At 33.9% G+C, this 26,916-nt stretch overlaps 1 protein-coding gene across 11 annotated transcripts in view; it reads left to right on the forward strand.

Moving 5' to 3' along the window:
• Positions 1-26,916, forward strand: part of Lrba (LPS responsive beige-like anchor protein) — a 711,450-nt gene that overhangs the window by 236,064 nt on the left and 448,470 nt on the right. For 9 of the 11 annotated variants that reach the window (XM_087205721.1, XM_087205722.1, XM_013067217.3 and 6 more), the window contains one exon: positions 2,896-2,957. The exons of the other annotated variants lie outside the window; for them this stretch is intronic. In XM_087205721.1, the coding sequence (XP_087061847.1) occupies positions 2,896-2,957 (62 nt within the window). The remainder of the gene's footprint in view (positions 1-2,895; positions 2,958-26,916) is intronic. 11 annotated transcript variants of the gene reach the window in all.

Here is a 26,916-nt window from a genome sequence, read left to right on the forward strand (position 1 = left end):
CTTGTGCTTTACTCAAGATCATATATCTTGAGTAAACACTCCTATGTATACTCCAGGGACTTTAAATATCAACTTATAGCTTTAGGTGTCATATTTGTGGTTGTATCAGTAGTTAGATGATCCCTAAAAGCTTTCTTAAAACTTGTAAAAAAGCCCCTCTTTTCTAAGGCTTAAGTAGGTTATTAGTTAAGATTCAGTGGACCCTTGACTTATGTTTACAAGAGCTGGTTGTAACTCAAGTTGGTCCATTGAAGACTCAGGTTCCTCTACACAGCCTTCAAAGTCTCTCTTCTATATACAGGAGGATCTCAGTGTCCTTAGAGACACTGGCCCAGGATTTCTCAGTTAACCCCACACAAGAGAGGATGTTGTGATGTTCCTTCTAGAACTCTTTAAGGGTTAATTCTGTATCTGAGAACATCTGGAAGCACAAGCAGCAGGCATTCAGGTTGTAACTCAAGACTTTGTTCATAAGTTAAAACTAAAATTCCAGTTGTGACTCAAGTTGTTCATATGTCAGGCCGGTTTAACTTGAGGGTCCACTATACCTCTGTTGGAGTGTAATAAAAATATAAGGTTTAGGTAAGTTAATAGTTTAAGATACTTGTAATTGAGTGTCAGCTATGGGATACCAGCCCTTCATTTGACTCCTAAAATAACTGTATTTAATTATTAAGCTTTAGTTCAGAATTTCATCCCTGCTATAATTGTATATGAGTGATCTAATTTCCATAGAGTCACAAAAGTAGCAATAAATGTATTCGAAAGAGAGTTCTGTTTTTAGAAACATTCAATTACGTTTTGGGTGGCAATTTACTTTGATCTATCAAAGGAAATAATTTATTTGGCTATGCACTATTTGATATAATGAAGAACTTTTATCAACTAAAAAAATTCAAAAATAATTGAATTGAAAAATGGATTCTGTTTGCAGGGCTATCTCATTTTTATTTCACATATCAAGGATTTATTTTTTTAAAAATTGATATGTGACAGTTATATGTTTGTGTTTCTATACCAGTGTCTTTGAGGCAGAGAGCTTAGTATTATAACAGATCTAATCTGAGGTCTCTGTGGCCTTGGCCTCTGAAGTCCTTTGTTGCTTAACTATACCACACTGCCTACCTCCCAACAAATCTATTTCTATCCTCTGCAAAAGAAAACATTAAGTTTTCAAATCAAACTATAAAGTATTATTTGACGTTTTAGTAACATTGGTATTATGAGCATTCACGTCACATTGGTCAGTTGAGATACATATGTAAATAAATACATGTGTACACATATATAATTTTTCCTTAAATATATGAGTTTTGCAATTTTCCATGTGTGGTAGAAGGGACAGAAGAGCATCTATAAATCTTTCTAACTTTGGACAGCCCAGAGTCCTTTTTATCCTAGTTGTCAATTATGTGAACAGACGTAAAGGTCCAGATCAGGACCCAGCGGAAGAAATTTTCATTCCTCTTGCATAGTGCAGTAAGGATTTTTGATCCAGTTGTAGAAATTTCTGAATTTACTCATTGGAAGTAGGTTTTGAAGTTGCAGTATCATTCAGCCTCTTGTCTCTGGGTTACATTTCATGGAAAGTGGCAAGGTTTCAGACCAGCAGAGGGCCACAGCAGTGATGAGAGATGAGCTATGCTCTACCCTTCCCTTTTAGTGGTGGCAGAATTAGTCGGATGAACTAGGTTCATCTTACCCCTGTAGAACCTACACTTTAGCCTGGTTAATGACCTGCTTGCCTAATGCAACGTATAAACATTTTTTAGCTTATTTTTAGGCTAGTGCTAACAATGTTACCACCATTTCTAACACTGAGAAAAGCAGCTCTAACAACAACAATAAAAAGTGATGGTGTGAACAGCCTGTTTGATTTGAATGTGATTTGTAAAGCTTCAAAATGCCAACATATACCATCATTGAATTTAAGGCATTATTATTCAGAAAAGCAAGAGCTAAATAGCATGAAGGTAAAAGGAAATGGATAGGACACATGAAAGAGCTTTCATGGAGAAAAATAAAGGAGTAATGTTATAGGGTGTTTCAGAGCCACGAGGAATTATTTTAGATATCACATACACCTTGGAACCTAAGCTTGTGTTTGTCCCCCAAAATATAGAATTAATTATTTTTTGTAATATGATTTAGTAATTTTAGTCCTGTTAATTATTGACATTGCTTTCTTAAGATATTGGTTATATAAATGTTCTTTGAATGGATTGCTTTAAATTTTATTAATAATTAATACTAAAGAATTCTTTAGATAGATATTAACTACGTAAAAGTTCTTTCCTAAGAATATTTTTGGGGAACCAAAATAAAACATAAAAGAGAAAATGTAAATGAATTAATTTATAAGAAATCAGGAATATATAACACACAATGGTTTGGATTTCTGTTAAGGTTTAGTGTGAGGTCAGAGGTCAAGGTACTAATAAGAGTGTTTGGGATGTCTGCTGCCATGAAACAAAATGGAAACTTGATGGATAGCTAGAGGGTTGAAGGGAGAGAGTGTGGTGGAGAAAGCAAAGGTCAGGGAGCCATTTCCCTTCTCTGCATGTATAACGATCAACTCTCTCCAAAACAAAATGTAGATGATATTGATCAACATGGCATATGCTGTGCACATTTATATGAGTATTGTGAAATGTCATTATATTGTAATAAATGTTTTAGTATTTTGAAAGTTGAAATAGTTTACAAAAATGATAGTTTTGATGTTAGGTTTAAAGTAACCATGGAGTACCTTGTTGAATAATGTGGTCAAATATGTTATAGGTACGAGTCATAGCTAGATAATAATGTTCTGTTTTAAAACCAGCTGGAACAAAATTATGTGAAGAATTTGTCTCCCTTTTTTCCTTTATAATTTTTAAAAAAAATTTTCCTTAGGTCTGGTTTGCATGAAGTCTAGTAGTTCAGTCGTGGAGTTGGTTATGCTACTGTGTTCTCAGGTGAGTATAAAAGCGGAATTAAAATAAATTCTCATGAGTATTTTTTTGACAACGAAATTGTTTTTGCAATAAATTTTGAGTTTGCTGTTTTAACATAATTTTATTTTTATCTTAAAAGGATTACTTCTTGTCCTTGATATTAGTAGATGATTTTAAAGCAAGTACTGAGAGAAAGACAAGGTACATAAATGAGAAACAAAGGTTTTCCTAGTCACATTTAAAAGGTCTAGATCAAAAGATGGTGAGATGACTAAGTTTCTTTGCTGTGTACATTGAGTTTATAGAAACAGATTTATTTCTATACTTTGTGGAGTGCCACTCTGATTCCACTGGGAATCATGGGTTTACTTCCCTTTTGTGGAGAGGTTATAAGACGAGTGATAAATAATTTTGAATCCTGTCGTTGCTAATTATTTTTGACATACACAGTAGACTTGGGAAAATATCAACAAAAATGTGGCAGCCATCATAATAAGATGTAGAAAATAAGTTCCTAAGAGCAAAATTACTTTCAGTGTTCAGAAGACTGTACTTAAAGTGGTAAACTTTAATGACTTTTGAAACATATTTAAAAATCATGTATGTTAGGATCATTTGTTTTTGTTTTGTAAATAGATGAATGTTTTTATTGAGAGTTTTCTATGTAGTCTTTTAAAAGTGATATCTTGCTGGCAGTAAATTCCCCTACTTAAAACTTTAAAATAGCCTTTTTAATAGGAAGGGTATTGGTCTAGAGGTCAAGGGTTTTGACCTATTTCAACACCTTTGACCTTCATTTACAACTCTCATGGTTTACTTGCCTAACGAATAAGGATAATGAAAAATTAATGTTTCTTTGCATCGATTTATTTGTTTTGATGCCTGTATTGCCAGATTTACTTAGACTGTGCTGATGGACATTTCATGAATACAAATTAAAGAATCATAGAAGGTGTGAAAAGTCAATACTATGCATTATCAATACAGTGCAATAAGAACAATTCTAGAGATCAATATCTAATGGATTTTTTAATAATGAACTCATAAAGAGTAGTTATGTTTCTTAGTGAGTTTATTATTAGTTAGTGAGAATCATGTTTTTATAATTTAATCATTCCTTTAGAAAACTTCATTTTTAAAAAAGCTGACAATAAAATTAAAGCCCTGTATTTGAAATAATTGATATTCTGTTTCTTGACTGGAAATTGCTATATACTGTTATTACCTGTATGAAATTACCCTTTTAAGAAGCATTCACTTAGGGTTTCTTCATAAGACTATAGGTTTGTTTTTTATAATGATACAACTTTCATAGATGAGTTTTGATCATGAAGTGCACTTTCTAGTTTAGAATTGAATGTATCTTTTGGTATATGTAAGTTATTTCAGATATAGCATATTACATATTTGAATGTTAGAAGCTACAAAGATAAAGAAGGACATGTTGTAAGACACCTATTTGTCATGTATGTCACAGTGCTGCTTAATATTTATCCAATCATGATATGAGATACAAAGATCATTTGGTAGAGTAACTTTCAAAAGTCAGAAATTCTCAGGGTTTTTGTTTGAATAACATACATTAGTATTTGAAGTCCTTAGCATTTTTTATGAGTTCTTCAAAAGTTCCATGGCATCTATACAAGATGTAGCACAGTGTGAAAAATGATGTGAAAAATGAAGCCAGAATTAGCTCCAGATGTATACAGATTGTTCCAGGGTGATAATTACATTTTTCACTTTGAATTTTCCTAATTCAAAGAGGTCAACTTGGTAATCACAAAAGTGATTTATTTTGTTAAGAAGTGAACTGTCTTTTTCTACATGAAAGCTTAAGAGATATGAAATTGAATTTCAACTCGACATTTTGCAGATACTGGGTGGGGATGTCTTGAGTTTGATTGATAATTTTTTTTTAGTCTGAGATAGGGTGGGAAGTAAAAAGCTACCATCTTGCTAAAATTTTAATTAATTTTTTAAGAGGAGATGGAGAGGATTGAGTGCCAAAGATCGAAAGATCAGGTCAAAAACTCCTTTTTAATCACATAAATAATGGGATATGCTTATGAACTTAGCATCTGCAAATTTGATTTAGAACTTTACAAATTAGTTGATGTTAATTTCATGACAATCACCCATGTTCTGATTACTTTTCTTGAATTCATTCAAAACTTATTTTCTTTTTGCAATTTTCAGAATAAGGTGTTCTACTACATTTTATTACAAAAGTGAATTAGAGCCTAAGTTTAAGAAATGAGGAAATGATCACATGTAGTTTGCTGCCATTAAGACCACACAGATTATTGTATATCTTTAAAGCTTCAACTATATTTTTTAGTGTTCATTCACTCAGTAGTTGATTGGACAACATTTTATATTGTCTTATTTAAATTTTAATAGCATTGAGGCAAAATGTTACTATTTAGAGTTGAAAACTCTCAGAAATAGCATTAAATACATACACATACACATGTATCTGTATATTAAGAATTATTACTGTGCTATAATTTTTTTCTGTGCTATAGATTGAATCCAAGGCCTCAAACATGCTAGACAAGTATTCTACATTTGAGCTGCATCCTCAGCATAAATTAATATATATTTATGGTTTATTATTAGAATTGTTGACTTTTATATAAAATAATTCAAGAACTAAGTAAGCCCCAGAGGCTGATTTAAATCCCTTTGTTTCTTAAAGTAAGGCTGCATATGTTCTTTAGGAAACTGTTTGTTTTCTGATGCACACAAGATAGTTGAACAAATTCCTAACTGTATTTCAGATTCAGTTTATCACAAGCATGTAACTTACTTGTGCCCTGTATTAATTGTGCATATGTATAAACTTGGTAGAAATCTATATGGATTTAAAGTAAATATTAAAGAAATGTTTGTAATAATATTACTCCAGTGTTCTATACAGTGTTTATATCTTGCTCATATGACACTAATATTATTTTTGAAAGAATTGACATTGCATTCAAGGCCACTTTATAAAGCATTATGTTGCTCATCCTAATTCAGTCTGACATACATTCCAATAACACTACCTCCCTTCTTGGGTTTAAAGCTAAATTTATGACTCTGTATTGTGAAGTGCATCATTTAAAAATGGTTTCAACCCAAAACATCTAATAAATAAATAATGTGTATGGCTACTCAGTAGTAGACTTTCTAGACTAGAAATCATTCCATCGGATACTCAACAGTCCACTATCGGAGAGGGCTGTCAGATAAATCTTGCGGTAGCTGCATTCGTGTCCTGTAAATCACATATTATTGTCTGAGCCTTCTGCCAGGTCATCTATTCTTTTCCCATTTATCAGAAATGCATACAGTATATAGAAAAACTAGAAGCACCATGTAGTCTGGCCCAGCATCCTGAGTAATTAATTTGCAAAAGGAAAGGAAATTTAAAGTATTGCCTTAATCTGACTTTTCTTTAAGGATTTTTTTTTTTAAAATGGGTAGTTCATTACTATTTGGGGAAATATTTTCTTCACATATGGCTAATAAGGTTTGGTCATATTTGACCTAGGTGTTTCTGTGCCTCTAAATTATTAATTAAAAATTATAATATCCAAAACAAGAACCAGGTAATTCCATTCTTAGGATTCTTTTATGTCATTTTTGTGCTTGAGTTTTTTTTCTGAATCTTAATAGGAAAGTGCATCTCTTTCCCTTCACTCTCCTATAATTTTTTTAGTGCTAAGTTTCTACTTCTCTATTTTGACTTTGTCCCTTCTCAATGTATAATGCTAATGCTATTCCTTTTGCCTTTTAAAGTTATGAACTTTTCCTTTTCATAGTTGTTACAGGTATTGGATTATGAGTAGGTTATTAAGAAAAACAAATGACCATTATTACATCTCTTTTATTACTTGAATCTGACTTCTTACCGTGCTGAAGTATTTAAAATTACCCCAGTATTGGTATCAGATTAATATTTTGGCTCATGCAAAATGCCCCCTTTTTGGTAATTCCTTTTTTTTTTTTTGGTACCAGAGATCGAACTCAGGACCTTGTGGTATAGTTTGTATCTCTCTTGTCTGTTTTTATCTCAGCCCCCATCATTAGCATTTACTATGAATTGTAATAGATTAGTGGTAATTTGCTTTATTGTTTTCCTTCACTATATTCTAGACTCTGTAAGGTAATAATTATTTCTGCTTTTCCTGTTAAAATATACTTAATACCATGGAGCAGAGGAGAGTATGGGAGAAGAGAATAAAACATGAAGATATGTGTATCAATTCCTCAAGATGATTGTAATTACTATATAGTACAAACATAAACTAATAGTAAAGAAAAGAGCAGTTGTTTCTGCTGGTAAAAGAAATACCTAATATCTAGCACAGTTCTTGACATACAAAAGTTGCTCAGTGAATATTTATGGGAAAAATAAATCATTCTGCTCCTAACAAAATTACAATCTCTTCTGGACAGCTTTCCTTGACTTCTGTCTTCCCCAGTATCCTCAGCTTAAATGAAGTATTCATCCAGGACTCTTCATTGGTCCATGGTATAGAGATTTCATCTGTATTTAGAATGCTTTTGAGTTTTCTTTTTCCTACATTTGGAATGTAACTTTCTTGAAGGCAAACACTTTTCATTTTCTGCTCTATGTCCACTATTCAGCATAATTATTATTGAAGCAGATGTTTATATAATTGTATGATGAACAAATGAATGGTGACATGGATCACAAATTGCCATATTTTTCACTTTTTTGCTTTTGAAATTTTTTGTTATGAAATATCACCATACATTTCAATAATTACTTTTTATATTATCTTCATTTTCTTTAGATCAGCTACTCTGTCATTTCCAAATACTGTGGTTATGTTCATTTATAAAGAGCGTCTTTGTTTTTTCGTTTTCCTTTGACTTAATCATCTCATCTCTTTAAAAAAACTGCTTTCTTAGGGCACAATTTAAATACAACAAATATGCATTGATTTCAAGTGTATAGATCATTGGATGTTGACACATACAAAACCACGTAACAACCTTCTTAATCCAGTTAGTTCCCTGTGCCTCTTTGCAATCAATCCCCACTTCTGTCACCTTAAGTTGCACTAATTCATGTTACTATAGTTTAGTTTTACTTACTTTAGAAATAAATTGAGATTTATTTTAACTGAGTTTTGGTTACACATACTGTGTTGTATTTAAATTACATGTATTATTTTAGACTCAGTTATAGAAATGGAACTCTATATTTATTTGCACTAAAACTATTCAGTATTTAGTAATTGAACCAGCAAAACATTTTTTGCCAACCACAAATAGAAAATTTAACTGTAAGTTGCTTAGTGAAAATAAAACATTTTGTACCTATAAGGAAATATTATAGTGTGATACATTTGTACAAGGTTATAGTGAGGCTATTAACTGTATTTTTAGGATTTTCTATATGTATTGTCAGCCAGACTCACTTCTGTGCTATCTCTGCTACAGAACTCTGACTGCCTTGACTGAAGTCTTCTCTTTATGCATGGTATGGTATTATTTATTCACTCATTTAGCAAACATGTATTACATGCTTTTAATACGAGCCCTTTCCTTTAACAAAACAATTATTCTCTAAAATGGTGTGAGGGAAGTAATTAAAAATTGTAAGGCAGAATAGAATTTTATAAGTACTTTAACACAAAATACAGGGGTAGCAAGCAAGGATGGAGCGTGAGTAAGTATGACACACACACACACACACACACTCACACTGTTTAGTAGTCCTATTTAATCTGATCCAAATTTCGGTTTTGTTCAGTAGTAATTTTAATCTGCTAATACGAGTTTCAGTCAAATTCTTTTTCTTGGTTCTACTAATGATTTTATAATTTCATCAGGATCAGTAGATACCCATGTTCCTAAATACTCTATCTAATGTTTACATTATGTTCTATCATTTAAATTCTGGTAGAAATGTGCTTATTTGATCAGTTTTCTTGATCCAGCTTTTCCAATACAATTCCAGAGTGTGTACTGTGTGATAATAATGAATGTTATGTGTAAAAAACATTGTTTAAATAGATTTGGAAAATATAAACATATTTCAATTGGGTATCTTTACTGTAGGGCCGAGAGAGAGAGAGAATACACATGTATATGATATATAGATACTATGTGTACATATCTTATCTACCAGTATATAGTAGTACTGTTGAATCTGTAATGATGATGTTATCATATTTAATCTGAGAATATTTTTTATTAGCATACTGCCTTTGAATTTTTTTGTGTGAAACATAAGAGCTACTGCTGTATCAGAAGAGAGAGAGAGAATGTGCAGGAAATATGTCTTTTTAGCATTCCGCTTCTGTGTTCCTCTCCGTCAGCCATATTAAATAAGGAAAACATGCAAAATATGTGCTCCATGAAGCACTGATTATTTTTGCTTTATCCAGAAGACATTATCTTATTCTTTCTACTCTGTACTTTGGAATGACTTTCAATTTATTAATTGTTTTTGGAGAAGAGGCCTTCACAACAGATTACAATAAAAGTTGGTATTACTGGGTTGGGGATGCAGGACACTTATGTAGCATTCTTGAAGCCCAGGATTCAGTTCCCAGCCCTGCAAAAATGAAACAGAAACAGTGGATATTCTTTAAAGAACAATTCAGATTTAACCAGGAACACCTTTTTTCACCCTATTCCCGTAGAACTAACTTCCTTTAAAGATAAATTCCATGTTTTGATAATCAGTTGATTGTATGATTATTTCCTATACTGATTGAATGAATCATTTTTGACCATATTGTAATTTTCTGTGATCGCGTTCGAGGATTAGTCATACTGGGTTTAAATGTAGTTAGGGGTCAAAATGGATTTTCTTTCTGTCTTTCTTTCGTCTTTCCATCTTCCCTCCCTCCCTCCTTTCCTTCCTGACAGGGTCTTGCTATGTAGCCCAGGGTGGCCTCAACTTGTGGCAGCCCTCCTGCCTCAGCTTCCAAGTGCTGGGATTATAGGCATGTACCACCAAGCTCAGCCTCAAAATGTCTGTTAATACGAAATTACATTTATTATTTTAGATCCAATTGTAGAAGTCGATTTGTGTTGTATATTTAGACTCAAGAGATGCAAAGATGGTAAATTAATATATTTGTGATCCTTATCTGATGTAGTACCTGAGGCAATACATTTTCAGTAAATATTTGTTAGCAATATACTCTTTTTTTTTTTTTAAGTACCGGGGATTGAACTTGGGTCTTTGCTCTTACAAGGCAGACAGTGGAAACACTGAGCTAAATCCCTGGCCCCAGCAATAGACTCTTAATAGTCATATAGCTAGCTTCTTTGATAGTGGAGTAGCTGGTGCTCTTTAGACATCATCCATTTATCCATCTAAACAGCTGGGATTTGAGCCAGCTTCCAATCAAGATATGATAAAGATATGATAAAAATTTGAAAATGACAGAAGATCAAAGAATTGAAAGTAAACAAATGACACTATTGTTCAAGTCTAGGTGTTTTCAATGAAATTGTAGTAATGTTACCTTTAGAAAAGTATACAAATGATTTCTGAAGAAGGAAACAAAGCAAATCTATCTTGGTGATCCTGAGTGGTGAGTAGAACCATGGTCATTCAGATTCATCCAGGTGTGTTTGTAATATAAGGATTTTTCAGATGATCTGAAGAAGTCATTTTTTTTGTCTGAATATAGTTATATAAATAAAATATTCATCTGTTTACTTTCATTGTAAACTAGTATAAAAGTAATTCCACACCCCTTCAACTATTACTAGTCTTCAGTTGTTAGTGTTGATGTCCTCAATATTGGGTCCACAGAGGAAGGTGCTAAGATAAGAGTTAAATTTGTAACTCACGAACTTTTAGCACTGGTCCTACTGTGTGGTACTTTTTGTTTCTTTCAGGAGGCTACAAACTCTGATGGCAGGAAACAATTTCTTCTTGTCCATTTTCTCAACAGGGCTTGTTAGTCTCAATAGCATAGTAAACATTTGATATTTGTTGAAGAAATGAGTATATTTACCTTATTTAGGTAAAGTTCCCTTTTGTAATATTAATTCTTGAGTTTTGGACTCATTGAAAAGTAGTTAAAAAGCAGACTACATTCATTTAGTAATTATCTTATTTGTGTTTACTTTATTCTGAAAGACAAATATCAACCCTTATATAGGCCTCAAATGTCTATTTTGACTCCTAGCCTGAAAATGATACATTCTCAGTGTGTTTCACCTGATCAGCTGTGATTCTTAGTTAAGAGTCAGCACTGATGACCTTTTTTGAAGAACTCAGTTTGTGAATTTAGATTTTTCTCTTTCTGGAGAACTACTATCACCCTGAAGCCGCACTATTGGCTCTAAGCCCAGGATTCATTTTAGTCATCACAACTTCTGCTAATGATGAATGTTGAACCTCTGGTTGTTAAAAATGATGTGTTTACCTAAATATGTGAATACTTTGTTGTTATATCAGGGTTTTAGGAATGAAACAAACCTGTATTAAGCTAGAATGATCTCACCATTTCCTTATAACATACTCAAAGCAGCTTGCACAGCAACAAATTTGCAAAATGCACTAAATGAGGAAACATATACTTTGAAATGCTATGAATGATTCCATTTCCTTTGTAGATGCAAAGTCTTTTTTTTTTTTTCTCTAGTACTGGGAATCAAACTTAGGACCTTGCACTTGCAAGGCACGCGTGGTGCCACTGAGCTAAATCCCCGGCCCTTCCACTTCCTTTGTAACCAGCCATTTTTTTACAAGGCATATAGGACTTTTAGGGGCAATTGTTGTTTTTTTTTAAACTAACTCATGTAGCATGGTCCAACTAGGATTAATATAATTTTATATTTCAACTTTTTTTATAACGTTACGTTTCCTCTCTCTCTCTTTTTTTTTTGTATTGGGGATCGAACTCGGGACCTTACGCTTGCGAGGCAGGCGGCAGAACCACTGAGCTGAATCCCTGCCCCAGCCTCCCTCTTTTTTTGATGTATTTATGTCTCTTTCTTAGAATATGTTTTAGAAAATTAGTGGGTATAAATTGATTGTTCCTGAGCTTGGTGGTTGTCAGTACTTGTAATCTTTGGGTTGTAGATGGGATGAGAATCAGTAGACTGGTGTCTAACACTGAGACTAAAAAATACACACTTCCAGTATAATCACCTAGTTTTGCAGCAGACCTAGTGTGGAAGTTTTCGTTTTCTACTGCACAAAGGCTTAGCGAATAGGCATTCCGTGTTGACAAATGCTTAAAGTTACTTTTGTGTTCATAAAAACAGTTGCCATTAAAGGAAGGTACTTAAAGGTCTGTGGTAGCAGGTGTAAGAAGCCTGTGGGAGTTAGAAAGGGCAGTTGAAAACTCAAGCTCCATAAAATGGTCGTGAAAAATGTTAGAAACACTACTATTTAAAAGTATTTGAGGGCCAGGGATTTAGCTCAGTGGTCCCGCTGCGTGCCTCACAAGTGGAAGGACCTGAGTTTGATCCCTGGTACCAAAACAAACAAAAAAAGTATTTGAGGCCATGGATTTAGCTCAGTGGCACAGCACCTGCCTCGCAAGCTTAAGGTCCAAAGTTTGATCCCTGGTACCACAAAAAAAAAAAAAAGTATTTGAAGTCAGCTTTGTGACAAAAATATATTTTTAATTGGTTCAAAACTTTATATCATTTCTATAATAAGGTACATTTGCCTTTAAGAAACAAGGAAAACATACTAAAGTCAAAATATATGAATGAAGTATATTTTTTATAAGTAAAATATATAAGTTGCTAGATTAGTGAGTGTTCATTAATTACTTTTTATTTGAACTTGGCTGTAGACTTTTCTGTGATATTAAAGGCAAAGGAAAACATAATTTCAGTCTAGATGTGGGATTTTATCTGAAATTCAGGCCTCCTGTTGATTCACCAGCACACTAGGATTTAGAAAACACAACCTTTTAAGGTAAATTTTGTGGAACTTGCAGTACACCCTGCAGCTTGGCAGTCTAGTCAGAAGGATGATACTGTGCTGACTATAAAACTGCATCTTTGAACATTATTCTCAAGGGTGTAAATGCAAAACAAAGTAATATCAACCGGCACTTAATTCTGCAAGTTCCCTGCTGATTGGGGTATTCAGTGAAATGGAACTCTTCCTGACAGGAAGTCAGCCCATGAGTATGGAGACATCTGAAAATAAAGTGTGTTTTAATTTGGCACCCTCCTGTTTTACAGCTAGTCTTTTAAATTTGGGATTAAGAAGAGAGGAAAAGGGAAGGGTACACAAATGGGAATATCTTGAGCATGACATTTTTCTCTGGTTTTAGTATAATTAAAAAGATATCATTGTCTCTGTTTCTCAGCTATCAGTGTTTGTCTTTAGTCTTTTTTATTACTTCATGTAAATCTACTAAAGTTAAAGTATTTCAGAAAAAGTAAGTTAAAAGTTTAAAGTGTGAAAATGCCTTTGTTTTAATTCCGAACTCTCTGATAACTCTGAGGGTTCAGCTGCATATACCACATACTTCTCTTAAATAGTAGATAATATAATAGATCTAGGTTGAAATCATACTGTCTCTTTATTTGTATTGTTTGATAATTTAGTTGGCTTCTTCACAAGTACAGTTAAAACATAATTTAGGAAAGAACCATTATTTTATTATTAATTATATGTATTCTGTTTATTGTACTTTTAAAATTTGGTCTATTTTTAGTCAAACAACTGTTGTATGATATGAAAGTTCAGAAGTATGCATACAATTTTAACAAAATTTGATTTAAGCCCAAACGAATTAATAGTCAGGACTGTGAAGCTGGTTATGTGGTTTGCATGTAGTGAATTCCTCAGCTACTCAAAGAGGACCATGTGGAGCTAACTGTCATCTCCATCATGGTAACAAAAAAGAGGGAGGAAAAATGACTTGGGCTTAAAAAAAACAAAAACAAAAACGCTGAGAGTTGAAAAGTGAAGAAGGTGCTGTGATGAAAGATTAAAATTTTTAATGTTTTTCCTTTTACTATTTATTGGTGCCCTTTATTTAGTAAATTAATCTGTTTACTTGCTTGAACCTTGTTACTTATTGAATAAAACGGGTGTATTAAGATCTTATTTGGCAGTACCTATAAAGGCATGTAGAACTTGTCATAGAACAGAGTAGGTGATGAATTTGTTATTAGGCATGGAGTCATGTTTTAAGAGCGTGTAATCTCCCTCCCCTTCTAGCTTTTACTTTGAGGCACGGTTTCATTCAGTTCCCTAGGCTGGGTTTGAATTTGGAACCCCCTGCCTTCCAGTGTGTTGGGATTGTAGACTTGTGTGTGCCACTATGCCCGGCTTTTCTCTCTCCTTTTTTCTTTTTTCCATACTGGGTATCTAACCTAGGCATGTTCTACCACTGAGCTACATCTCCAGAGTGCTTTAAATGTTTTTTAAAAAATACTGAGATAGAGTCTTGCTGTATTACCGATACTGGCCTCAAACTTTCGATCCTTTTGTCTCAGTTTCCTGAGTATCTGGGATTATAAAATCTTCTCTTTATTCACTATTATCAGTGTCTCTTTTTTTCTTTCATGAAATTAGATTTTTCAAATTTTTATCAGATATTCGGTCTACCACTACTTTCTTAGTCTCTTTGATATTTTTCCATTTTTATACTGATAACGTCCTAATCCATTTTCATTTTTAAGCTGAAAATATTGGAACTAGGAGTGGTTCCCACACTGTAGTCATTATGGTTTTGTTTTTGTTCTGTGGCAGTCTTGCTAATTTGCCCAGGCAGATCTTGAATTTATGATCCTCCTGCCTCAGCCTCCCATGGGGCTGGGATTATAGGTGTGTGCAAACACACCCAACTAGATTAGGAATTTTATTTTCCTTTTCCACATGGATAAGGTTAGTGGGTAATTTTCACATTTTCTCCTAAGCTCGCAGAGGTGCTTCCATAGTTTTCTATTCTAGCTGTTAAGGACAGCTCTTCTAAGAAACTCAGCAAAGTGAACCCGTTACTGTCCAGTGATTTCTAAAGGTCTTCTTTGAATACTTTAGTGCTTTTCATTTATACTGTATTTCTTTTAGCTCACTTCCTTCGTATCCATAGTTGAAAAATATTTTTTATAACAGTTAATTTTATTCACTAATTGTCAACTTTTTTTCTGGCTAAATATATCATTATCATTAAAAGTGATCGACATGATGATCCTCAACCTGAGTCCTATCAGAATGGAGAAATGACAAAAGGAGATAAGCACTTGAAGAGTCCTCTCTGAAGATGATTCTGTAAGAGAGTAGATGCTAAATATTTCTTTCTTTTTTTTTTCAGACGCTAAATATTTCCACCACAAAAATATAAGTACATAAGGTGATAGGTATATTGTTACTTGATGTAATCATTTGCATTTTACACATGTATCAGATCAAAACATCGTACTTGTAAATATGTAAGATTTATGTTTTAAATTTATAACTTTGAGTATTGTGTTGGCATTGAAAAAAGTTTCAGATTTGGTGCATTTCAGATTATGAATTTTTGGATTAGGAATATTAAACTTGTATCATTATTTCACTTATGCTGTAGGCCCAGGAGTGGCTTACAGAGTTTTTATCCATAACACATTTTAGGACTTTTGTAAAACAGTTTCTGTCAGCTAATATCTCACTAAAGCATGGATAAATATTTGAAAAAGAGTTATAGAATCACTGTGAATTGACAGGTCTTATTTCTTTTCACCAGGAAAGTCATTAAGCAAATGATTAGTTATAGGTTATGGCTCTTGGTAAGTAAAAGAAATTACTGTAATATATGTCTTAGGTAGTGTATGCTTTAAAATCAGAGACTAGTTATATAGGTGGATATAATATGAAGTTCTGAAAATTTTAAATTCTGAAGGTAGATCATTTCATAGCGTAAACCTAAAAAATAGCCTCTGGGTCTAATGAATGTTAACCAAATGCAGTGCTACTTTCCAGTTTATTACTTTTTATTTGAAGTTAACTTTGAACACTAAAATGAAAATCTCATTTCATATGAAGCTTAACATTTTTTCAGTGAATACATGGTATCAGATTACAGTAGTTCCTGTTCAGAGTGAAGACTCTAAATGGTTAAACAGCAGGAAAGTTTTCTGTTTTTACTTAAAAACTGCTGTTTTCTGTATGGCTTATTTACCACATGTTTAATTCCTAATGTTGTGTGCTGTGGGACTAAGCTTGCAAAAGTCAGCAGAAAGAGTTCTGGTTTTTACATCTAGAGCTATTACTTGTAGTACAATAATAAAGGTACTATTTTATTGGGTTACTTGTAATTAACTTCAGCACTAGGCATTCATATAAATCATTGATAATCTGTTTTCTTTAGGTTTTTATTCTTTTAAACTGGCTTAATGTACTTGCTTTCTGTTGTCTTTGTACATATGGATTGAGGTTGTAATTGCTTTTAGGAATTAGGCTGTCAGAAACCACCATATATGTGGATTCCAGAAATGATTGAGGCAAGCTAATGAATTTTATATAAAGATCTTTTATAAAGATTTGTTACCAGAGTAAATATTCAATAGTAACATTGTTTCGTTGTGAAACAATAAATAATGATTTTTTTTCTGCTCAAGTTAAAAAGCATCTAGACATTCAAACACTTAAAAAAAGGCAGCAATTGTTAATTAGAAAACATTTATAGCTTTTCTTTTACAAAACCCTGGCAAAGCAAAGACATGAGTTCTTTGAACAATTTATTTATCAACTTATTGATAGTCTTTTACACATTTTATTCTTAATATACCTATACATTTTGCATTTTATCTGATCTTATGTATTGACTAATTTATATCATTCTGTGCTTATCATTTTATGATTACTGGTCCAAAGTGAAAAAATAAAGTCAAGCATTTTTTAATTGAAAAAGAAAAATTTCAAAAGAAACATCTCTGTTTGGCCGAGTTTAACCAGTTAAATATTAGAAAAAGAATTGACTTTAGAAGCTACTTCATTTAGTAAATGTAGGTAATGTGATAATTTAATTCTCCCCCAAGATATCAAAATCTTGACTTGATCATTCTTGTAAATGTTAAATATATTGACCTAAGAGATGGGAGGCATGAAAATTGCTTGCACACATGTCATGAAACTAGTGCTTTAAAAATAATTCGGTTGGTAAATAAGTTTTATTACAGCTGAATACATTAGATGCTTTAAAAATCTTTTAAAATAATTAGCTGTTTTATATAGTTTTAATGGAAGTCTTTCATGTTTCCCCTCCAGCAGTCTCTAATGAACACTCCTTGTAATTTCAGTGCAGGCTTTCAGATTCCCTAAAGACTTGACTTCAGGCCTTAAAGGGCAGCAAGTGCCATATGTCTGGAGAACCGGAGTTGCCAAACAGACTGACCATGTACTAATAGGACACATTTATATAGCTCCTGAGTGTTGAGCCCAGATACAGTCTTAATGATGAGCATCTGTTGAGAGCTCATAGCTAGAAAAGGGTTAGAGCAAGTTTTGCCACCTTTATGAAAATCAAATTTTCTGTGTTTAGTAATGAAAGATGGTGATACCTAAAATGTAGCAAAAAAGGAATTTAAGCAAAAAAAAAAAAAAAAAAAAGATGGTGACTAAATTGATGCAAGTTTGGAAGTTATTAGAAAAATCATTATTTGTTGAAAATTGTGTTTTTACTAAGAAAGTTTAAAAACAGTTTTTTAGAGACACTTGCATATATATTGCTATTTCATAAGCCTGAGCACACAGCAAGAAGATTGGGTTTTTAAAGTTTATTTCAAGTAGTTAAAAATGCATTATGGTAATTATGTAATTGATTGCTGTTATCTTAATCTTTTGAAATTTGAAAACCTTTGTATTCTACCTGAGTGTGGTGGTACATAGCTATAATTTCAGTTATTTAGGAAGCTAGGCAGGAGGATTTTAAGTTTGAGACTGGCTTGGGCAATTTACTGAGACTCCCATCTCAAAATAAAATATAAAAAGGGTTGGAGATATAGTTCAGAGGCAGAGTGCTCCTGGGTTCAGTCACTGTACTGCAAAACAGCAACCTATGTATCCTACATACATCTCATGAATACTTTCTCAGTATTCAATATCTTATAAATAGTGCTCATTGAAAAGTATTTGTTAAATAGCAACTATGAAATTGAGCCATTTGCCAATCAAATTTTAATAGAAAAATTTCTGTCTTATCTTATAGTTACTGTACATATTTCATCTATTTATTGAGCCATATTTGCACAATCTAAATATATATTATATATATGTATTTTTTATATATATATAAAATTGAAACTGGAACCATCTGAAGTCGAGGGTCTATGTTACCTTTTCATTGGATGATTGTTTATCATCTAAAGAAATAATAGCATAAAGCCTTACCTTTACATTTAGCTATATTTTCTAGTAAATACTTATTCAAGTTTTTGTTAGACATGCTTTTGAAAGAGTACTTACTTGAAGTTCAAACACAGCTTGATATTATTAGTTTACTTTGAGCATTTGAGATGACTGTATCTTGACTGTGAACAAGTTTTGCCTAGTTTTGACCTTCAGTACTGTGTATAATGTGTTTCTCAGTTTTGTGTTAATACATTCCCTTCCTCATTTGATCTTTCCTCTGTGGCCTCCTCATTTGACTCCTGGTAGTGTTTCTGTCATCTCTGTAGGTAACTCGAGCTACATTGATCCAGTTTGATTTATTTTATAAAGTTAAGATATCTATACTATCTTAAAATTTCATGTAGGGGCCAGGGATGTAGCTCAGTGGCATAGTGCCTGCCTGGCAAGTGCAAGGTCCTGAGATCAATCCCTGGTACAAAAAAAAAAAAATCCTTTAGATATTTAATTAAAAAACCCAAATCCTAGCTGGGCACAGTGTTATGTACTTGTAGTCCTGTTGTCGGGTAGCTCCTTCTAAAAGAGGCTCACCAACTAAACATTACCAGGTTCCGGATTGCTAGCCTCTCCTCTGGAGTTAGATTCCAGGTTCTTCTCACTTCGAACAAAGAATTGAACAAAATAAGCAAAAACCAGAGGCCAGGTTTATTTGAGAAAATAAAAATGAAGAGTAGGGGAGAAATTGGCTCTACAGAGTGAATTTGGGCCAAGTAAAAGAGAAAAAGCAATAAAAGGACACCCTAGAGAAAGCAGAGCAGGTTACTGTGAAGAAAGTTACCAGAGCAAGTTCCTCATGGTGCCTGCATCCTTATATGTTGTCCAGATCTTCAGGAAACCTGTGAGAACCTCTGTATATGGATCCTGAGAGGTGGTGCTCAGGCTGACATCAGATCTCAGCTATCCTACTGAAAACCTGCACAAGTTCTCATGAGAAGTCCACACGCAGGGTTTTGGGAACTGTTCTGCATGTGTATTCTGGGATCTTGTAATTAACAGATCACATCTCCTCCAGTCAGCTTTGCCATACCCTAATCTCCTATTTCAGTCCCAGCAACTTAGGTGGCTGAAGGGTAGAATAAGACCAAAGCAAACCCCTGTAAGTCTTATGGGACAATGAAGCAAACAAATATTCATGTTATAGATAGTCCACAAGGTGAGGAAAAAGGCATTATTGTATAGACAGGAAATATTCCCTAAAAGCTCATTGTTAAAAGCTTAATTCTCAGAGCAGCAGTGTTTAGAGGGGAGGGTTTTGATAGGTGATTGGATCATGAGGATCTAACTTCATCAGTGGATAGAATACACATACTTTTCATTCACCCATGGGACATTCTCCAGCATAGGCCATAGGCTAGGCAAAAAGACAAGACCCAGCAAATGAAGTCATATACTTTAAATTTCATATATTCTCTGACCACAGTGGAAAAAAAATTAGAAACCAACAGTATGCAGTTTGAAAATTGTACTCATACATGGAAATTAAACAAGCTCTTAGGTAACCAATAGGTCAACAAAGAAATTTAAAGGGACTTTTAAAACTTGCTTAAATGGGGCCAGGGATTTAGCTCCATGGGTGGTTCTGCCACCTGCCTCACAAGTGCAAGGTCCCAAGTTCAATCCCTGGTACCAAAAGGAAACAAACAAAAAAAACAAACCCAAACAAAAAAAACCTTTCTTAAATGGCAATGAAAGAACAATATACCTAAACACATGTGATGCAGAAAAAGCAGTACTTTGAGGAACATGTATAGCAGTAAGTGCATAGATGAAAAGAAAAATAAAGAAATATAAATCTAATGATGGAACTGAAGTTTTAATTTTTATTTTTTGTGCTACTGGGGTTGATCCTAGTCTCTCATATACTGTGCAAGGGCTGTACCTGAGGTGCATTCCCAGCCTTCAGGTAACTAGGAAAGTAAGAACAAACCAAACCAAAACTAATAGGAGTAAAGAATAATAAAGAACATAGTAGAAATGAGATAAAGATAGAAAAAATGATGTAAAAGATCAACAAAAGCAAGAACTGATTTTTCAGAAATATGAAATCAACAAACCTTTAGCTAGCCTAATCTAGAAAAAAAGAGAGAAGACCTGAATAAATAAAATCAATGATAAAACAAGAAACATTACAACTGATACCACAGAAATACAAAGGATCATTAGAAAGTATTATCAACAGCTGTTAACCAACAAATTGGAAAATCTAGAAGAAATGAGTACATTCAGGATGTATAAAATCTATGAAAGTTGAACCATGATGACATAGAAAATCTAAATAGACCAGTAACAAGTAATGAGATTTGATCAGTTATAAAAATCTCCCAGCAAAGAAATCTCTTAATATTGGATGGCTTCAGTCTTGAATTTTACCAAACTTTATTATTATTAATATATGTATTGTAATTGACACATAGTCATTATGTGGATTTCTGGGTAAAGTGTGGCATTTCAATACATATGTACAATGTATAACAATCACTTCAAAGTGATTGCCACAGCTACCATCTGAGACATATTATTTCTTTGTGTTAAAATATTTAAAAACCTCTGTATTAGCTCATTTGAACTATTCAATTAATTCTTTCCAACCATACTGATCTGCTGGTGCCTCAAACTTTTAAAGAAGAACTGACAGCAATTCCTCTCAAATTATTCCAAATAAACTACTGAAAGGATGTGGGGTGGAGGGTAACTCTTCTGCATTCATTTTACAGGGCCACCATTACCTTGATATCAAAACCAGACAAGAACATAACAAAAGGAAACTACAGACCAAATTCCCGATGAACAGAGATACAGGAATACTCAATAAATCATTCTCAACACTCACATACTACCAAATTCAACAGGACATCGAAAAGGTTATACACCTTAATGAAAGTGGGGTTTATCATAAGTACATAAGAGTAGCTCAGCATATACAAGCTAATAAACATAATAATCATAACAGAATAAAGGACAAAAATCATGTAATAATCTCAATAGATTCAGAAAATGAATTTAGTAAAATTTAACATACCTGCATGATAAAACTATTAACTCAGTATAGAAGAATTCTACTTCAACATGATAAAGATGATGTATGGTAAACCCACAGCCAACACCATATTGTGTTGGGAGAATCTGAAACTGTTTCCTCTAAGATGTGGAATAAGATGAATGTGCCCATTTATACTACTCTTATTCAAGATATGAGTCTTAGAGCAGTTAGACAAGAGAAATACAAGACATCCAAAATAGAAAAAGAGGAAGTCAAATTATTCTTGTTTGCAGCTGACATCATTTTATATTCAAAAAATCTAAAGGGTCCATCAAAAAACTTTTAGAACTGCCAGGTATGATGAAGCAGGGCTGTAATTCCAGTGCTTGGGAGGCTGAGGCAGGAAGATTGCTGTGAGTTTGAGGCCTCCTGAGCCACATAGTTTAAGGCCAGGCTGAGCTACACAGCAAGACACTGTCTCAAAAACAAACTTCAAGAAATAAAACTTTTAGAATTGATAAATTCAGGAATGTTGCAGGATATAAATTTAACATACAAAATTTAGTAGCATCTTGATGTACTTCTGAGGAATTTGCTAAAAAAATTTTTAAAAACCAAATTCAGTATTGAGTGAAAAGAACAAACATGGAGGCCTAACATTACCTGACCTCAAAATATACTGTGAATCTTTTGTAAGCAAAATAGCTTAGTTTTGCTGTAAAAACTGACACAGGCCAATGGAGCAGAGAACCCAGAAATAAATCCACTTATCTACAGCCAGCTGCTCTTGAACAAAGGCACAGAAATTACCTAGAAAAAATAGGGTTTTTTTCCCAATAAATGGTGCTAGGAAACTAGGTATCTGTCTGTAGAAAATAAAACTAGATGCCTATTGCGATGTGCATAAATCAACTCAGAATCAATCAGATACCTAAATGTAATACTTGAAACTGTGAAACTGCTAGAAGAAAACAGGAAAATATGGAGATATCTGTATAGGCAGTGTTCTTTTGGATAAGATGTAGAACACTTGGTAATAAAAGGAAACATAATTGTAGTTATAGCAAGTAGAGAACCTTCTGTACAGTAAAGGAAACAGCAGAGGGCAAAACTTACAGAATCAAAAAATTGTTTTAAAGTGTTCATCTGACCATGGATTAACATCCAGAATCTGTGATGAGCTATAAAATCTCAACAGTAAAGAAAAATCCCAGATAATTTCATTAAAATATATAAATGATTCAGAATAGATATTTCTTGAAAGGAAATATACAAATGTCCAGCAAATGTATGAAAAAACGCGGTGTCCTTACTCATCAGGCAAATGCAAATCAAAAGTATAAAAGGCATTTTAGAAAGCATCTAGTCCATCAGAGTAAGATGAGACTGAATTCATTGTTAGTCAACCCTGATTTCTTGACAAAGTAAAATGATAGTAGAATGGATTATATGTAGTGACTTTTCTTAATCTGTATCCTGATTTTATTTGCTTGAGAGCATGCTGATATTTTGGAATTATTTAAAAATTTAAATAAATTCACATAATACCTTTATTATACTAAAATATGTTTTAGTAGATTATGGAATTTATAGAAAACTGGAGTTCATCTCTAAGGAAGTTAGAGTTATATTAAAATAATGTAAGTGAATGATTACCCAGTACATTATTTGGGTTTTTTTAAATGTTTATTTATGGAAGTTATGGAAGAATAGACTTGATAGTATTAGTGACATTTTTCTTTAACAACAAAGACTGTTTTTCAAACCACCAAAAGCACATTATTTAAAGTTTGGTGGAACGCTCTTTAGCAGATTTTAGTAATATGTAATATCTTTGTTGCATGACTTAAGAGCATTAGTAGACTAAGAGTATATTTTTGTAAAAATTGATTAGTCAACAATTATGGCGTTAGGAAGTGATAATCAATTGAATACAGCTTAGGAACAGGTATGAAATTATTGACTGTTGTCTTTTGAGTCCTTCCTCTCCAAAGTGCTGAAATGTGTTTTGAAATTACTTAGTTGCATTAGTGGTTGGATTTGAGGCTTTTAACATGTTTTTCATCAGTACCTCTGGGGAGAAGATAACCAGGACCTTAAATGTACTAGCATCTTGCATCATTATATAATTGTAAATACTGTGATGAAATATTGAAATGATCATGAAAGATGATGACCATTAAGCTTTTCTTTCAACTATTAAAACTCACTAAGGGTTATATTGAGCTGTGGTTTATGAAATTGTTTAGACTAACGCCTTCTTTGATAATTGTTTCTGAAGTGGAGAAAAATGCTTTAGGTTAGGTAGCATGATTAATGAATATTCCTTTTGGTTTTGGCAACTTCCACAAATTACTGTAGTGAATGTTTTATTGTGGTGAAAACTTGGTGTCTTTGAACAACGTTTAGATTATTAAAAAAGAAATTGAAGAATTTTATTCTCTTGGACTTCAAATTCTTTTTTATGTTATTAATTCGTATTAGCTTGCCTTATATACCCAGTAGTTGATACTTTATTAAATGTTAATAGTTACTACTTAGGAATTGTTTATAGAGAAATGATAACCCAATGATATCTTTGTAAACTATTGTATTTTTGCAACAGTAGTTAAAGGTATAAGATTTGTATTTTCGCTTAATTTTTTATTTTGTTCAATTTTTTTCCTAGGGAAAATAGGAAGATAGTTTTTTTTAACTGATTAAAGTTTAATACATTAAAATCAGATATTTATTACTTTTAAATTGCATTTGCCATTTCTAAACAATGCAAAGTAGAGGCAAATAGTAACACTTCATAAAAAATGTTGAGGCCCCATTCCTTTCTCTAAGACCCTCCCTCAAATATTCCCTCCCACCCCTTACAGAACACTGTCCTGAATAAAACACTTAAATACGTCATAAATAGTAAATTATGAAAAAAAGTAGCAAAAATTGTTTGTTTTCTTCTTGTAACAAAACATGGCGGCAAAGACAGGGAGCCAGAAACTGGCTGGGGGTGTCTAATATATTTAGACAGTTACTTGGGGTACAGGCTAACCTACTGCCACAGTAGCGTAGGATGGAGAAGAGACTGCAGTACTTCGACAACGTGCCTCAGACACCAGGCTGCCTTCTTCCCCTGATAAGAGCGGACCAATAGGAAGGACACCCACAACTCAGAGAAGGGGAGGAGAGGCTCGTGGACCCCCTTTCCAATGTCCCTGCCCAAAGAGTGGGAAAAGAGCACAGACGGTTATGGAGTCATCGAGACAAGTGTCTGCTGGCTCCCCTGAGTTGAAGAGAACCTTCTCTCGCTTCACTGAGGCAAACTGCCTGTTCAATAGACACAGGCCTCTGTCCTCTGCAGCTCCGCAAATAGCAGAATACTACTCAAAAAGACAAGAAGAACAAAGAAGAAATCTCCTTGGAAGAATGGTTTAAAATTTGTCTGATAGAGAGAAGCTCAGCCGGTCCCAGCACCTGGAAGGAAGCTCCTCGCCTCCATCCCAGGCTCCTAGGGCAGAGAAGGTGAGCTGGTCCCAGCACCCGGAAGGAAGCTCCCTGCCTCCATCCCAGGCTCCTAGGGCAGAGAAGGTGAGCCGGTCTCAGCACCTGGAAGGAAGCTCCCCGCCTCCATCCCAGGCTCCTAGGGCAGAGAAGGTGAGCTGGTCCCAGTACCCAGAAGGAAGCTCCCTGCCTCCATCCCAGGCTTCTGGGGCAGAGAAGCTCAGCCGGTCCCAGCACCTGGAAGGAAGCTCCCCCGCTGCCATCCCAGGCTCCTAGGGCAGAGAAGGTGAGCCGGTCCCAGCACCCAGAAGGAAGCTCCCCCACCACCCTCCCAAGCTCCTGTGGCAGAGAAGCTGAGCCAGTCCCAGAACCTGGAAGGAAGCTCCTCCGCTGCCATCCCAAGCTCCTAGGGGAGAGAAGGTGAGTCGTGTGGGTGTCAGAAGCACCCCCCCCCCATGGAAATGAGAAAACACATAAACAAGCCTCAAAAACAGTCTTCCAGATCACGTACAGCAACCCCAAAGGGAAACGAGATGGAACAATCTGATACTCAACCATCTGGAGTCTCTGAACGGGCAACAAAAGAGGATCTGGGAAAAATGAAATCAGAAATAATTACTCAGATAACAGCAAAGATTTTGCTCATGGTGCAAGACATGATTAATAAATCTAGAGAGGACACAGATAAAAAAATAGAGGATCTGAAGAACATGATGGAATCCCAACATAGGAAACAAATGGAATCCATAAAACAGATACAAACAGATTTCCAAGAGATTAAAAGCGCCATCGAAAGTCTGAGCAGCAGAATGAACCAATGTGAGGATAGAATTTCAAATATAGAAGATAAGATTGCAATTAGTGAGGAGGAAAAGAAAAACTGCTTTAAATTTGTAAGGGAACATGAGAAATCAATCCAGCAGCTGCTAGACGATGCAAAGAAAGAATAACATAAGACTGATTGGAGTCAATGAAGAAAGAGGAGAGAGTGCAGATGACATAAAAAAACTGTTCACAGAAGTGATGGCAGAAAACTTCCCAAGGAGGGGAAAAGAACTTGACATACAGATAAGTGAGGCATATAGGACTCCAGCTAAGCTTAATCAAAAAAAATCTACACATAGGCATATAATAGTTAGGATTCCAGAAATCCAACAGAAGAACAAAATTCTACAAGCAGTGAGAGAAAAGAAACAAATCACATACAAAGGAAAGCCCATCAGAATCACAGCGGACTTCTCAATGCAAACCCTCAAGGCAAGAAGAGCTTAGAGTGATGTATTTCAAGCCCTAAAGGAAAACAGCCTCCAACCCAGATTGATGTACCCTGCAAAACTATCTTTCAAAACTGATGGAGAAATAAGATACTTTCATGATAAAGAGCACCTCAGGAACTTCATGAATACCAAACTGGCACTCCAACAAATTTTAGACAATACCCTAGGAAAAGACAGTGAGGATCACAACCCCAGGAAACCCAGCAGAATGAATCCATTGGGTGTGACAAATTAAAAGCAAAGGGGGAGAATCCAACAAAAAGAAAAAGTCATGACAAGGCTTTTAAAACTTTTGACTTCATCTCCCTAATGAGTGTATAATTCAATCTTATTATTGTACTGATTAGTATTTTTCTGATTCTAGAGTTGCACACCTTTCCTTGTGCTATACTGGCTCTTTATCATCTTCTTATGTCTACATTTTAATTGGGTTGTCTATTAATGAGCTCTAAGAATTCTTTATATATTCTGCTCATAGGTTATATGCATTGTAAATATGGTCTGTTTAATGGCTGCTTTTCATTTTAATGATGTCATTTAAAGTTCTAAATTTTGATGGAATCTCATTTATCAGTTGTTTTCTTTTATACATCATGTCTTTTGTATCCTAGGTAGTTCTTGCCTACCCTGAATTCATAAATGTTTTCCCTTATAGTTTCTTCTTAAAGTTTTATACTTTTAGGCTTTCTTATTTAGGTTCATAGATCCCTTGAAGTTATTTTCATGTATGGAAAAAAAGAGTTGAGGTTAATTTTTTATATACGTATACCAGGTGTTCTAGTGCCATTCGCTGAATACACTATCTCTTCCTCAGCTCTTGAATCAAGTTTATATTCTCTAAAATGCTAATGTTAAATAATCTTTCCAAACTCAGTGGACCATATATGT

This window comes from Heterocephalus glaber, unplaced genomic scaffold, assembly GCF_053883595.1.
Source record: "Heterocephalus glaber isolate CG9 unplaced genomic scaffold, H.glaber_assembly_v1.0 deba00000613, whole genome shotgun sequence".
Classification (NCBI taxonomy): Eukaryota; Metazoa; Chordata; class Mammalia; order Rodentia; family Bathyergidae; genus Heterocephalus; species Heterocephalus glaber.